Source organism: Lynx rufus, unplaced genomic scaffold (assembly GCF_022079265.1).
Source record: "Lynx rufus isolate CCGP_SWC_20201006 ecotype Redwood Valley unplaced genomic scaffold, mLynRuf1.p SCAF_1, whole genome shotgun sequence".
Lineage (NCBI taxonomy): Eukaryota > Metazoa > Chordata > Mammalia > Carnivora > Felidae > Lynx > Lynx rufus.
This window is the reverse complement of record NW_025814823.1, coordinates 213,343,837-213,359,634: the sequence shown is the minus strand read 5'-3', so window position 1 is coordinate 213,359,634 and position 15,798 is coordinate 213,343,837. Positions and strand designations below refer to the sequence as shown.

The window sequence follows — 15,798 nt, the reverse complement described above, 5'->3', positions numbered from 1 at the left end:
CAGTCTCGGGTCATGTCTTTTTCAAAAGACTTTTGAGAAATGTTGCCCAACACCCTCAGCTTTCCTCATTTGCATTACGAACCATTGGTTTGTGGCAAGGAAGATAGAACCACTGTGTGATATGCTTGAGTTACGTGGATACCACAAGCAAAATCCCGGGGCAGCCTAGCCTTAGCATTTAACTTTGGTAGCTTTCTCCCAGTAGCCTCGGTCTGAGAGCTTTAGAGTCTTTCTCAGATATCCAGACATCCCAGGAGCTAGATTACTGCTGTGTTACTCATTCTCACTTTACAGAACAGCTGAGGCATGCAGCATACTTTGCTTACTTGTTTGGAACTCAGGCATTGAAGAATTCATCTATCAATCTATCAACTTACCCCCCCAAAGAGAAATAAGAAAGACTTTGCTCACTGTCACAGATAAGAGCCATGTTATGAATGGCAACTCTATATGCTCAGTTAAAATATAACAAGATTTCTATTCAGCTTTCCCCATGATAGAGGATTAAAAAAAAATTAAAAAACACTAATGGACATGGCTGACAGGCACTATCAGAGACGAAGGCCAGTGGCAAAATGGCTTTCTTTCATTTGGAATATCTGATGCTGGCCAACTAAAAGGGCAAGATCAGGAGGATGGAGATGAAATGATGAGAGAGTTAGTGCCAGCATGCTACCTTGTTCTGGAAAACTTCCCAGAGTGAGTGGAAGATGATGAACGACTTCCATCTTGTTTAAATGATAGATACTTTATTTGATGATACCCAGCACAAATAATTATTACTCTGACTCTTGTCCCTCATTGCTTCATAACTTTCTGCTTCATAACTTTCTAGTATGGAGTTCATCTATGTGTTTTGTGGAACTGTGGGGCTATTTGGTTGAGATTGTAAACTCCCAGGGCTCAAGAACTACATTGTTCTCTCTTTAAAAAAATTTTTTTTAACACTTATTATTGAGAAAGAGACACAGAGCATGAGCAGGGGAGGGGTAGAGAGAGGGGGAGACACAGAATCTGAAGCACGCCCCAGGCTCTGAGCTGTCAGCACGGAGCCCGATGCGGGGCTCAAACTCACAAACTGCAAAATCATGACCTGAGCCAAAGTCGGTCACCTAACCAACCGAGCCACCCAGGCGCCTCAAGAACTACATTGTTCTCTTAACTCTGTTCGGTATCTAGCAGGGGAATGGCTGCATTTAGGAATTTAATTAAGACTTATGCTTAATGACGGTACGGAAGAGCTTTTTGGCTAGAAATGATGCTAAATACTGGAATACTCAGGTAAGGGTATCCTATTGTCTTTGATTAGTAACTATAGCATGATCTGTCATGGATCATGGATTTCGAGGTTCAAATTTTGTTATGACCACAGGCAGGGGGACAGAGCAGATGATCTTGTTCCTTTCAGCCTGGAGGTCGAGTGAAAAATGTTTCAAAGGCAACTTAATACTCTGGCTCTTTTTCTTCCTCATTAAAAAAAATGTTTGCACTTGTGATTTTTAGTGTCTATAATGTGCTGATGGGCTTTCCTCCCATTAAAAAAACACATGTGGATGTGAGAATGTTCTCCTCGAGAAAAGACGGTCTCTGGGGTTTTGCTTCTGGCTTGAAGTCCTATGAGGTAGGTGTTATGAAACCTCCTCCGCAGCAGCCCAGGGTGCCAGTGAGCCTCGGCGCAGGTCAGCAGCTCTCCTGCTAATTTTGGCAGGAGAGGGAAACACTCAGCCACTTTGAGAGGAAAGAAGGTAAATTTTGCGATCCATTTGCAAATCAAGATAGAATGAGTTTTCAGACCTGGCCATGTGTTCAGAACCTATCTATTCTCTTCTACCATCAAACCTGTTAGGAAAAGGGTAATCCAAATTCATGTTTCTCAGCCAGATAATCTGCAATTGTAGAAGGGGCAATTTAGAGGGCACAGCAAGAAGGAAGGAAGAGGAGGGGCCAGAAGGTGGTTGATGCTGGGGCGCATGTCCAGTGCTTTGGGTGCCCAATGTCAGCATGGTGGCCCTAGGTTTTGAGCAGGAATCAGGAGGGGGAGGAAGATAAGTGGAGAGCTGATACCCAGTGGCTGGTAATTTACAATTTAACAGGGCTCAGACTAGGCTCCCCAGGAACAAGGAGAAGGAAAACCTTCAATTAGAGAGTGCAGAAAGACTAATGGGGAGTGATGCTCTTTTGGTTCTCAGAGTACTGAGAGGATTAGACCAGAGTTTTTCTGAGCCACTTTATATTTCCCATAGTCCAGGGCTGTATGACTTCCCTGTGTAGCAGGATGAGTTTTATATAATTATCCTAGGGAAGATAGATTTTTTTGAAAAATGTTTTTACCATGGCCTAAGAAATTACACAGCTAAAGACCACTATGTTATTTTTTTTTAAGTTTATTTATTTATTATGAGAGAGAGAGTGCAAGCAGGGGAGGGGCAGAGAGAGAGGGAGAGAAAATCCCAAGCAGGCTCCATGCTGTCAGTGCAGAGCCCAATTCAGGACTCAATCTCATGAACTGTGAGAATGGAGCCAAAATCAAGAGTAGGACGCTTAACTGATTGAGTCACCCAGGTGCCCCTAAAGTCCACTTATTAAAATTCATTAACTCATCAGCATGCACACTTTCTTAAGCCATGATGACTTCATGGCTTAAGTGAAAATTTCATATTCCTTTGGAAAATTGAATTAGCATAGCCAAATCAGCAGAAAATCATCTTTGACTAGATGTTATTTGTACATCATTCTTCTTTGCCTAAGAAAATAATGACTCTCTGAGACTTAAGATGATGGTTAAGAGTGAAAGCCAATGTCTACCATTTGCTTTCTTAGTCCCAGAAACTGTTTCTGATGTTTTATATGCAATCACTAATTCAGTCCCCTGAAGAGCTCTGTGGGATGAGCAGGCACTAAACCCCCATTCAGCCAGTGAGGAAATTTAAGATTAGGGAGATTAAGTAATGTGTCAGGGCTAGGATTAGACTTTGGGCCCTGCAACTAATTCTGAGCTTTTCTGCGATCAGACACCTCTCTTCTCCCAGATGGTCTGTGGAACTGACCAGTGCGGGCTGCACACCTTATGCTTGGGCAGAATTAAGGGTGTGACATTCTGGAAGTAAGAACACTGCTTGGCATGTTAAAGCATGAACAAGGAGTCTTAGTTTCCATTAAGTGTAAAATGGGTCCATAAGATATGTTATACCATAAGTAGAATGCTTATTTTCTGAATACTGCTGTTAGGAATTAAAGGCTAAGCAGGATCCCTAGGTTTATAATTCTCTATATGTAGACAATAACAACAATAAAACCCAACAGTGAGTGCCAACTCTGTTAGGCACTGTTGGAAGTCTTTTACATCTATTAGTTCATTTAAACCTAAGAGCAACCCCACGAGATAAGTACTACTATTTTCCTCATTTTCCAGATATGGAAAACTGAGGCCCAGAGTTGTGGAGAAACACATCCAGGAAGTGGCAGCTCTGGGTAGTGAGCCCAGGCTCTAGCCATTATTCTAAACAGCCTCTCAGCACTGGACTTTGGCAAATGCAAAACATTTGCTTCTATGACAAAAAACAGGACTCACCATCCTTAAGGATGAGATGAGGCCAAGTAGCACTGGACATTGAGCTGTGTTTTCTATGGATGTTTGTGTATTTGAACTAGGTGATGCAGGTCAGTTGTGGCTCTCTTCCTATGGGAACCTTTTCTAGGAATGAGGCATAGAATGCCTCCTCACAAAGACTTATGGTGGTCATCTGTGGAATGCCGAATTCATTCTGCTCCACGGCATTCCATTCTTGACAATTTCTCTTGAAATAAAAAGACTTGCTTTTGTGCATGTGTGGTGTTGTTTTTTTTTTTTTTGTACTTTTATACAGAATTTGTAAGCTACTAAATTTCAAGATTGTATTTTCTCATTTCATGTTCAATGGGTTTAAATATGGTATCTGAACTTTCAAATGATGCTTATTGAATGAAACAATGCTCAAAGAAATTAAATGACTTCCCCAAATTCACATGGAGCTTAAGTTTCTTGAGGGGAAGGGCTATCTTACTTAAGCCAGGACCTGGCTGGGATAAACCAATGGCCCAGCATATTTCCATTCCTGTCCTTAGAACTTGGGGTGGGGAGGGGTAGTCCAGAGGGTGGGTAGAGATGGTCAGATCCACAGGAACCAGTACAAACACAAACTGGAAAGAGAAACTGAGATGCCATTGCTGATGGAAGAGAGGACACAGATGCCAGGCAGGTAGGAATGGCAGTGCCCACAGATGCCAGGCAGGTAGGAATAGCACTCCTCTTTGAATCCTTAACACCAGCACTAGAGTAGGCTTTCAATAGTATCCAAACATGAATGAGTGAATCCCTACTGTTCTTTTAGTCAGTTTTATATTCAGAGCATGGAGAGATCATGGTGACTGATGGAGATGAAAACCTAAAGGGGGAGGTTGGACTTAGGCTGGCTTGAGGTAGAGAGTAGACGTGAGGAAGAAAGAAGGCACCCGTATAGAGGGAACTATGGGCAAGTGTGATGCACCTGGAATACTTAACCTCCTCAACAGGTACAATTTCCTTGACTTGTGTAATATCTTGTCTGCTCTCCAAATTCCTAAACCTGGGAAGGATTTTCCTCACTAAGCCAGTACCAGGAAAATCATGGCATGATTCTTGTTGGCTACACTTTGCCCATCTCTGCCATTGCTTGTGAACCTTGAGTCTAACTTGTTAACCATTTGATTTGCTTACATTATTCATGAACGTTGAGTCATTGGTGTTTGGGCTCACCCAACTGGGGTTTCCTTTTCAGGTTAACATGTTTGTTGAAGGATTCCACGATGCCATCCTCCTCTATGTTCTGGCTTTACATGAAGTACTCAGAGCTGGTTACAGCAAGAAGGATGGAGGAAAAATTATCCAACAGACTTGGAACAGAACATTTGAAGGTGAGGATTTAGTCTGTAAGATGACAACACTCTGTAGATGATCAAGCTGCTTCTTCCCTGGTTCTGTTTTTCTTTCTTACAGCTATGGGACTTTGTCAGTTTCCTGTTTTCCTCAGCTGTAAAGTAAGGATAATATGTCAAGTTCAAACTACCTCACAGGCTTGTTGTGAAAATTAAATGAGATAAAGCTTGTGAAAGTGCTTTGAAAGAATCCCACTGAAACAGGAAGTACCTTGTCTCCTTTTGATTGTTAGATAACAACTCTATAGTTCTTCAAATTAAATTTGTCACAAGCCTTATTCACAACAAATAATTAGTTTGTGAAGAGTTCTGTGATCAGTTTTAAATGAAATAATCCCAGATACACATTCATCAATTTAATCATGGGTAGTTTGAGATTATAAGCAAGTCTAATCAAGCCCTCTGTTTTTATTTTATTTCTAAAATGGTGAATATCAGCTGTGGCTTTCTTTAGAACAGAGAAGTATATGAACCACAGCAAAAAAAATGGCCCATAATCTCATCACTCAAGCAACCTCTGTTGACATTTAAAAATTGTACAAGAATGAGACTATTCTTGGCTGGAAAATTTAAACAGTACAGAAATGTACAAAATGAAAAGTGAAAGTTTTCCTTCCCACCCTAGTCTCCTCTCCCTAATGTAACCACTATTAACAATTTCCTATGATTTAGTCTAAAAATATTTTGTGCCTTCTGCCAGCACATATGCATTTATATATCTTATCAAAAAAATTTATACAAAAGGAACCATACAATGAATGTCACTTTTCCATCTCATCTTTTTTTTAAAACTTGTATGTCAAGTAAAAAATTTTTCCATATGAGCACTCATAGATTCAGCACAGTTTAAAATGATGGTTCTATATTTTTCTACTATATGGTTGTAAAAGGATTTCTTTAATCAGTTTCCTATTGACGGATACTTCAGTTGTTTACAGTTTTTGCTGTTATGCAAAATGCTATCTCAAGCATCTTACACATCTTGATGAATTTTTGTGAGTACATCCAATGGGGAATATTTCTAGTCGTGAGATATCTGGGTCCAAAAGTATGTTAGTTCCTTTTAAGGTGCATTAAATATTGCCAAATATCTTCCCAAAAGGTCTCCTGGTCTGAATTCTTGCTAATAGTGTATAGAATTCTGGTTTCCTTTCACTTCACTGATAGTCTCAAAGAAGATTTACATGGGACTCAATGAGAATGACCCAGCTGCTGGAGCCTTGCAGATGTCAATTTTATATTCATGCATCCATTTATTCATCAAATATTCTTGAGCACCTGCTATATGCTAGGCACTGTTCAAAGTGCTGAGGATTCAGCAGTGAGCTAAAGACCCTCCCTGCAATCAGTTGAGCTTTCCAGGTAGTGAAGGGAACTGGTGATAAACAAACAAATACACCATTTCAGGGACAATAAAATAAAGCAGGGTAGGGAGATAGACAGTGACAGGAGGGGGTGGTGGGAGGACTGCTAATTTAAAGAGAGTGGCTGGGGAAGGTCTCTGGTACGTTGAAGTTGAGTAGAGACCTGAGTAAAGTGAAAGAAATTATGTAGATGTTTAGGAGGGAACATTCCAGACAGAGCAGTGAACACAGAGACCTTGAGTGTATCTGGCGAGAGACTGCCGAGTGGCCCCCCTGAAGAGCAAAGAGGCCTGTTGGGCTCAAGCACAGCACGTGAAGGGCAGTGTGATAGGAGCCACAGTCAGAGAGGGAGTGGGGGACAAATCACATGCATCTGGAAGCTGTGCTGGTGATTTTAGTTTCCACCCAGAGTGAGATAGAAAGCCACCAGAAAGTTTTGAGGGACATGATCTTTCTGAAGTCTTTAAAAGGAGTCCTTACGGGAACTATGTGGAAAATAAAGTATAGTATACTGATGGGTATCATTTAAAAACCACTGATATGGAGTACAGATTGCTGGACCAGGAGTTCAGGGAACCTGCATCCTAGCCACTGTCACAGTATTTTGGGCTTCTCTGTCATCACCTGTATGAAGGAGTTGGACTAGCTGATGACCGACAAGAGCCCTTTCAGTCCTACATCACACTAACTCTTCCTGGGAGCACTTTCATACACTGGGCTATGCTTACATCTATTTGCAATTCAATTAATGAAATTTTTCAGTGATGGGAACAAGTACTGCCAAGTCTAGATTTGGAGCGCGCACGCTCACACACACACACACACACACACACACATATTCATTTGGGACTTCAATGCACTCCATTGCTTCATCCTGCCCTCGTTTATTAGGAATGGTAGGACAGTGCTGAGAGGTCAAGTTCCAGTTGTCTGGGCAGCAAATGTGACAATTGGCTTTAGTTTCTCTGTGGTGGTTTTAGTGAATGTCACGTCTTACTTGACACTAGAGTAGCATCTACGTTAAGTTTAGACAGATTGTAGGACATGACAAACAAATAAGCCTCCAGGATTGTCTTGCTCAACTTGTGACTGCTTCAGTTGAGGAGCTGGAATCCAATCAGATAATTCAGGGGGCATATTAGGACAGAGTCAGATTTCCCAGAAGTTGTGCCCAATACACTGAGAAACTAGTGTGTGTGTGTGGACACAACCTTGGTAGGCCACATCCCATTTTTAGCTGTTCCTTACTACATGGTGTGGTCATTTGTTCTTGGTCTTCTGAAGGAGGTTGTTAAGGGAAGGGCAGGTGCCCACAAGGGTTGGAATTCAGCATTGTATAGAGGGCATGGACTAAATTTTCCCATAGGTCATCCTGATGCTTCAGTTCTAGGGCCAGGTCTACACAGACAATATGAAATGAGTCCTAAAACAATCAACTATATAGTCAAGTCTAAACTTAGACTCTTATTTGTCCAGATATAAAGATAATTGAAGCCAATGTAAGTTTTGGGCTTGAATTATTTGGAAAGCCCATTTTATTTGCTAAACAATGATCAGTCTGAGGGTAGCTCCCAAAAGAACTCTGAGAAATGGTCATTCTGTAAGTGACCATTAAATTGTTAAGGGAAAAATACTCTGGATGTTATTTGACAAATTTGGATTTTATTACTGTGAAACCAATGACCGTCTTTCAAGGCTCTCAATAAATGGCCTGGGAAGAAGCTGAATTTCCTCTCTGTGGGAGAGGTCAGAGTGACAAGGTAAATAGGACTGTGGCTCAAACCTTGAAGTCCACTACAGGCCAATGGAAATGAGGGTGGAAAGTCTCATTACTTATGTACAGGAAAATTCTGCTGTCAGCTTGACAATCTCACCTTATACACAATACTCTCAGGTGAAGTCTCACTTGCTAATTGGCCACCTGAGGGTTCTCACCCCATTTCTTGGCAGAATTGTAATAGCTTAAAGTGTAATGAGGTCTTGGATTACTAGGGCCACCTTGTCTTATAAAATACTCTACAAAACCCTTAGCAGAACACATCTTTCTTTATAAACACCTCTGAACAGGATAACAAATGGTTTTGGATAGACAATATGTTTGGAGATAAATATGATGTTTTCAAAAGATTTTAAAAAATGTTTATTTACATTTGAGAGAGAGAGAGACTGAGCACGAGCAGGAGAGGGGCAGAGAGAGAGGGAGACACAGAATCTGAAGCAGGCTCCAGGCTCCAAGCTGTCAGCACAGAGCCTGATTTCGGGCTTGAGCCCATGAACTGCGGGATCATGACCGAGCCGAAGTCGGATGCTTGAGTGAGTGAGCCACCCAGGTGCCCCAAGATAAATATGATGTTTAAAAATGACATATGTGACTTAAACATTGTATAGGCTGTCAAGAATAAACAAGTTTAAGATAGGTGTATCCTCTGTAACCGGCATATATTAGAAAGACAAAAAAATCAAGATGAATGGTAGCTCCATTCTGTTTGCAGCAAAGTAGACCGAAGTCTGGAAAAATCAGTGGGCCCTCAAACCATAACCAAAAGGACAGTAAACCCAAATACTTGCCCTCTCCAAACCACACTAGAGGATGGAACTTTCCCTTGGGATCCCTTTTCCCAGACATTCATTTTACTTCCAGAGAGAATCAAATCAATAGAAACACTAAGAATTACACTGAACTTTAACACAGTTTAAAATGAAAGAAAACAAATTGCCTTAGTTAATTAGAATGTGGCTGACCTATGCATTCTCTTGCTTAGTTAATGAAAATTACAGTATAGACATTTAATATCAACTAATGATACATATTCTCTTTTACTGATTAGCTGTCTAAGCCACTGTTGCTAGCCAAAGAAAATTGAAATCCTTTGTGTGGGCACTCAGGCTTTCCATGCTCTGGCCATCCTATGCCAGCCTTACGTCTCACTGCTTCCTTCCACACGCATGGGCCACCTACCCCAGAATGTCACAGTCCCTCTGGTTCCTTTCAGCTTCCATGACTTTGTAAATATGAACAAGGCTGGCCTTTCTGCTTAGAATACTGCTACTTCCTGATGGCTGCTTGTCTAAACCGTGGATTTTACTAGTATTCCTATGAAAGATCTGCTCTTTTACTGAATCCTCCTTGAGTCTCCAACTGGATGTGCCAGCTCCTTTTCTGAGTGGTGTGGGCATGGTCAGATGCCCTCTCCCAGATTCTGGGCACAGTAGTGGTGGTATTCCAGGCACACTAACAGTAGAAGAAAACAACTAACTTCTTTTATACTTGTGGTGGAAGTGTTTTACCTGTTGTACCTCATTTAATCTTCTCAACAGTCTCTTGGCTGAGAGGTACTAGTGTACCTCTTTTACAGTCCTGAAGGTGGAGACCCAGAGGGCTAAGTCCTTGCCCAGGGTCACAGAGCTAGTGAATGTGAAAGCTAGGATTAAAATACATGCAGTCAGATTCCAGTGCGAACAAGTGAAATCCTTAGTCCAGGCTGCCCCTGTCTTGAGTGGGGAATGTGTCCAGCTCAGCACCTAGTAACGACCCAGAACTCATGTGGATAAACAACGAGTGACTTCATGTATCTATATGAGATGACAGATGTCAACTAAACTTACTGTAGTGATCATTTCACAATATACCCAAGTCAGACCTTTATGCTGGATGCTTGAAACTCATACAGTGAGGTATGTCAATTATAGCTCAATAAAACTGGGAAAACACCCCCAAAACAAAACACAATAAAAATGAATTAATGAACACAAGTAGGGTGAAGACTAGCTCTTCTTTAGCTCTTGGCTCCCATGGCCTGTGAAGCAGGCCCTCTGCTCTCCTGTACATTGAGTGTGCCTATAGTGATGCACATTCACTGAGTCCTGGGCCTGGAATGACTTCTATAATGTTTGGCCAGTGATAACACGAACTCATGACAGGTCTAGGAGTGCACCACACCTCCAGCCTCTCTCTCTTTGCAGTTTTTGTTTGTTTTTAATTCATACAAGACTCTGGGATAAATAAGCATGCTGCTTTCAGGATTAGCCTTAATCTTTTTTTTTTTTTCTAAACATATTCCCCAAAGAGGGTCATTTATTTCTTTTTCTTTTCATTTTTAAATGGAGAAATGTTAAGAATTTAGGAATGCAGACACAGATGAAATTACAATGTCTTTCCAAATGCCAACAAAAATGCTCAGAGTCTGATGAGCTTCCCTGTGGCATGAGTTTGTTTAAAAAATCCTGTCAATTCATTTTCTTGTTTTTGTTGGCAGACAGAGGCCTTTGAAGTCACTAACTTGGAGTTCTTCCCGTCTCATCCTCTAGGTATTGCCGGGCAGGTGTCCATAGATGCCAATGGAGACCGGTACGGGGACTTCTCTGTGATTGCAATGACAGACCCAGAGGCGGGCACCCAGGAGGTGAGCGAATGAGACTCTGCCTCAGCTGCTCCTTCTGCTTGTTGAGGTTCCAAGGAATGCATTTGTTCTGGTGTCCAAATAGCTGTCCCCAGAGCAGCCTCCAAATAAAAATGAGCTGGAAATCTAGGAGTTTCCAAGTAGAGAGGGCTCCCTTCTGGTTGAGGGGATCCTGGAAGATTTCAAGAAACGGTTCCATGTTTATCCTGAGTGGGGAAATCCTGTTTCCAGTGGCCAAATGTGCTTCTTTGATGGCTCTCATCCAGGGTTGATGTTTCCATAGCACTTGATGTGACCCTGGCCTAAAGGGCTTGCTGCTTTTCTCTTAGTACACATATATGTGGCCTTTGTGGGAGGAGCAGAGCCAGCTGGACCTGACACTTGCTGCATGTACTGAATGATTTTTCACCCTTGGAGTGGCCTGAGTCTCATGTGCATTCTAGTCTCTCCCTCTGTAAAGGGAGGATAGTAATAGTCTATTATGGGCTCGCTGTGAGGTTAAAGTATTTGGGACATGCTCCGTACATGCCAGTGATTGTTGTATTTTGGTGATTATCTAGAATTCTTTTTACTATGACATGAGCTAGGCTGTGAGAGCTTGCTGGCCCTCCTTCAGAAGACAGAGGGGGAGATGTCGCAGGCCACTCAGGAGCAGTGTGCTGGTGCCCAGGAAAAAAAGAGAAACAGATCCTGAGAACCTGGGTGGGAAGGTACTTCTAGATCAGGGCCCAGGTAGCTGATGGAACATCTGTTTGAACCAGGAACCGTGGGTGAACCTTGAAGTGAGCATCAAAGAAAACTGAACCAAGTGAAAAAAAAGTTGTTTGGAAATGGGGTGCAAATGGGATAAATTCAGCAGAGAGGAGAATGTAACTCTCGAAATCAGGGAATAATCTTCCAAACAGAGGAGGGTGAAACAGGATGTTCCTAAGAGATACTTTTGACCCTTTATGTGCCCAGCTAATTGAGTGGTATGAGGCTGTGTACCTGGACTGGCTTAATCTGGGTATGAGATGCCTGACTCTCTCCCACATCCCTAAAAGTAACTGGGGCCTTACAAAGGGCTGCCTGTGTGTGGGCTGCTCTGTGGCAGACGGCAGACGGGTCAAGCAGCACCTCCTCGGATGAGCGAGGGAAGAGCCATGAGTTCCAAGATTATTGTTTTCTGTGTAACCACTTTCCTGCCATGGGGAGCCACAGTTCTCCCTCAATTATGCCTCCTTTGAAAGCACCATCAGTGACCACAAATCCTGACTTACAAAGTCCTCAAAAACACATCACTATAGTCAGTGTCACAGGGGAGCCCACCCTATGCCTCCTTTGGAAACAGATAACTTCAACCTTTCAGTTTGCATGTTTTCTGCTTTTACGTAGGTTATCGGTGATTACTTTGGAAAAGAAGGTCGTTTTGAAATGCGGCCGAATGTCAAATATCCTTGGGGACCTTTAAAACTGAGAATAGACGAAACCAGAATCGTGGAGCATACAAACAGCTCTCCTTGCAAATCATGTAAGTTTAGAGACTTAACTTGTGCTGTGTTTCACCATCTTTAATGTCAGTGTTATGCAAGTTTAAAAGACAGATGTTCTCTAGGAGCTCATGTTCTGAACGTTCAGCTTTCTTTTTCCGATGTGGTAAAACCCAGGGGAACGGTTCACGAACTGGCACCCCACCTTCACCAGAGGTTTCTAGGTCTTTCTTCTCTTTCATCTTTTCCCAAAATGCTAGATGACTTCTCCCTATTACTCCATCTCTTACTATGTATCATCTCTTAGCATCTGGCCTTGCTAGTTGGGGAAAATAAAAAGATCAAATAGTAAATGTGTAGCAAGTCTCAGTCTAATCTTCAGTTTGTTGGTACCTTCCTACCCCTCAGACTTAAACACTCCCAAATTTGCAAATTAGCAAATAAGTGTAAAATATATTATTCATGAGAAGCCTTGTCATAAATATAGAAGCAAGTGGACATTCTTTTATTCTTAATTAAAATTTTTTAGTGTTTATTTATTTTTGAGAGAGAGAGAGAGAGAGAGCATGAGTGGATGAAGGGCAGAGAGAAAAGGAGACACAGAGCACAGAGCCTGATGTGGGGCTTGAACCCATGAATCATGAGATCATAACCTGAACCAAAGTCAGATGCTTAACTGACTGAGCCACCCAGGTGCCCCAGCAAATGGACATTCTTTTTTTTTTTTTTAATTTTTTAACATTTATTCATTTTTTGAGAGAGAGCACAAGCAGGGGAGGGGCAGAGAGAGGGGGAGACACAGAATCCAAAGCAGGCTCCCAGCTCTGAGCTGTCAGCACAGAGCCCGATGCAGGGCTTAAACTCATGAAATGCGAGATCATGACCTGAGCTGAAGTCGGACACTCAATGGACTGAGCCACCCAGGCACCCCACAAGTGGACATTCTTATAAGGAGCTTACAAATAGGAGACTGTTGGAAATCATTGCTTTAGAGAGACCCTTTGATAAGCTAGTGAGGGAGAACCAAGTGAATATTGATCTTTCAGGCCAGTTGGTCACTTTAGGCTAATGTATTTATGCTTATTATTTTGGGTCCAGCCTTCAAACCATGTTATTTATGTATATGCAATAATTACGGGGAGGAGTAGGGCAGAAGTGTGTTAAGAACATTCTCTGGAGTTACTGGACATGGGTTTGAAATCCCACCCTTGTCACTTACTGGTTTTGTGACCCTAGGAATATTCCTTTACCTCTTTAAACCTCAGTGTTCCCATATGTAAAATGAAAAAAAATGCACCCAACTCTTAGAGCTGTTCTGAGGATTAAATGAGATAATGCATTAAAGGCTGACACTATACTGTTTATATAAAGCTAGCTTTTTGTCATGTTTATATAATAACTGGGACACTACTGAATTTGATTGTTTCAAGTTGTTATTCCCATCTTTGCAAAGCTATATAGGACATTTTGACATGAAACTCTGGCTCTGGTGAGAGAACATCTAAAAACAGAATATTAACCCAGTGCATTTTTCACCAAATCTTCTAGCACTTTGAAGTGTCATCATCCATCTGTGAAAGTAAGATGTGCTGGGTCAGTCCCATGGTCTGTCCAGTTGTCTTCTCTGACTATGAACTCAGTGTGGATGTGTCTAAAACTTCAGTCCTTGTGCTCCTCAGATACTTTTGGAACCTGCTTTTTCTCATTGTTCTCACTCTCTTCGAGTGGTATGTTCGTCCATCTGGTCCTTTCTTAAATGCTTCTGAAGCTTTGCGCTTAGCAAACAAATGAAGGTGCAGGATCCCCTAGAAAATCTTTCTTAAAAAAAGGGAAAATTTGCCTCAAGTGGGAAATTGAGATACACCTTCCAGTGAATGAAACTTGAGACATTTCTGTTTCTCAAAATGAACTCTGATTATCTATGTTTATTTTTTAAGCAGGTGGTCTAGAAGAATCGGCAGTGACAGGAATTGTTGTGGGGGCCTTACTAGGAGCTGGTTTGTTAATGGCCTTCTACTTTTTCAGGTGAGAACTGTTTTTATCAAGTTTTAAAATTCACTCTCCTTTATTGCCCTTGTCACTTGCCTTTGCACAGTCCTCCCTATGACTTGTCTATATCTTGCTCTTACCCCCAAAGCATGGTGGTTAAAAGAACTAAGCAGTTCTTCTGTGATGGTCTTTGTGACCCTGGTGGTTTGGTGGTCAGTGGGTTAGCATACTGGGTAGCGGGTCAGGCTTTCTGTTACATCCCCCCTGTCGGCCACAGAGCCACTGCTATCCTTTGATCACAAATATTCTGGCACAAATTCCTACTACCCACCAAATGTGTAAGTAGAGAGGGAATGTAGACAAAGGAGAAACAACTTACCTATTCTTAAGCTTCCTCCAATTCAGAAATAGGTGTCTGAGTTCACCTTCTGAAGAGGAGGAGGTGGCCCTTAATCTACATTCTCAGGCTGGTGTGTGCTCAGTTTGGAGAATCCATGTGCTTAATTATCACTGTGGTTAAGCCCCAAAGCTTGTAAACTTGTAATATTTATGTGTGTTCAAGATACTGATAGTCCCAAATGATGAGGGCGATTCATTCCTTTGTAATCTTTGGTGATTGAGTTTGTGGCTTATTCTCATGTCATTAGACCAAGATTTCTTCATTTCTGTATGGAAATTTAACTCTGGGTGTATGTGATTCTTTGTGGGAACAATTGTATTCCTGTTCCTTTGGTCACAGTATACTTAGTCTGATCTTTATCTAGGGCACATCCTGGGAGTTAGGGAGAGCTTCTGTGGCAGAACAGACAAGACTTAACCCACAAGGCACCCAGGGAAAAAGGGGGAGGTTTGTTCTATGGCATTTCAGAAAGCATGCCAATTTTCCTCCTTGAAGAAGTGCATAATGCCTTGGGGCACACAGCTTTAATCTCTGACCAGGGTTTCATATTCTGTCACTTCTCATTTATCAACCCAAACCCAGATGTCCCTTGAGGGCATTCTTTGTAAGAGAAACCATAGTATTTTGTAGCCAACTGAGGTTTTATTACTGCATTCACTTTCCCTTTACCCAGGAAGAAATACAGAATAACCATTGAGAGGAGAAGCCAGCAAGAAGAAAGTAATGTTGGAAAACATCGAGAGTTACGGGAAGATTCCATCAGATCCCATTTTTCAGTGGCTTAAAAGAAAGCCTTTTCTTTTGCCCTGAGATTCTTTAAGGAGATAGATGGGATGAAAGACATCAACGGAACAGAAGGGGCGCTCTTGAAGAACTCATTCTTTTAAGCAGTTAGTCATTTTGTTGTATAATTTCTTTAGAAGCTCAGGAACTATTATTAATCACCATATGCCTCCTGGCCTTTCATCTCATGACAAGCAAATATGAGAATATAACATCACTCTGTTTAAATAGTCATACTGTTTCAGGGCCTATGATTAGATTTATGTTTTGAAAATGCGATGTCTCCATATCTTGATGGCTTTTGGGGACATTTCACATAAGGCTACAACGTGTGGTTTTCTTAAATGAAATGTTTTATAGCTAGAATAAAATCATTTTTAAAGTAGAATATTCTTGGAAAGAATTTAACATCCAAAAAGAAGAAAATGTAATGAAAAATC

The 15,798-nt window shown here is 41.6% G+C and overlaps 1 protein-coding gene across 2 annotated transcripts in view; it reads left to right on the top strand.

The window, feature by feature from the left end:
• NPR3 (natriuretic peptide receptor 3) overlaps positions 1-15,360 on the top strand; it is a 71,541-nt gene extending 56,181 nt beyond the window's left edge. The window contains exons 4-8 of one of the 2 annotated variants that reach the window (XM_047074201.1): positions 4,797-4,932; positions 10,626-10,720; positions 12,092-12,227; positions 14,127-14,211; positions 15,249-15,360. In XM_047074201.1, coding sequence (XP_046930157.1) covers positions 4,797-4,932; positions 10,626-10,720; positions 12,092-12,227; positions 14,127-14,211; positions 15,249-15,360 — 564 coding nt within the window. Of the gene's footprint in view, positions 1-4,796; positions 4,933-10,625; positions 10,721-12,091; positions 12,228-14,123; positions 14,212-15,248 lie in introns of both variants that reach the window. The other variant, XM_047074195.1, reaches the window with a different exon arrangement.
• Positions 15,361-15,798: the final 438 nt, after the last annotated feature.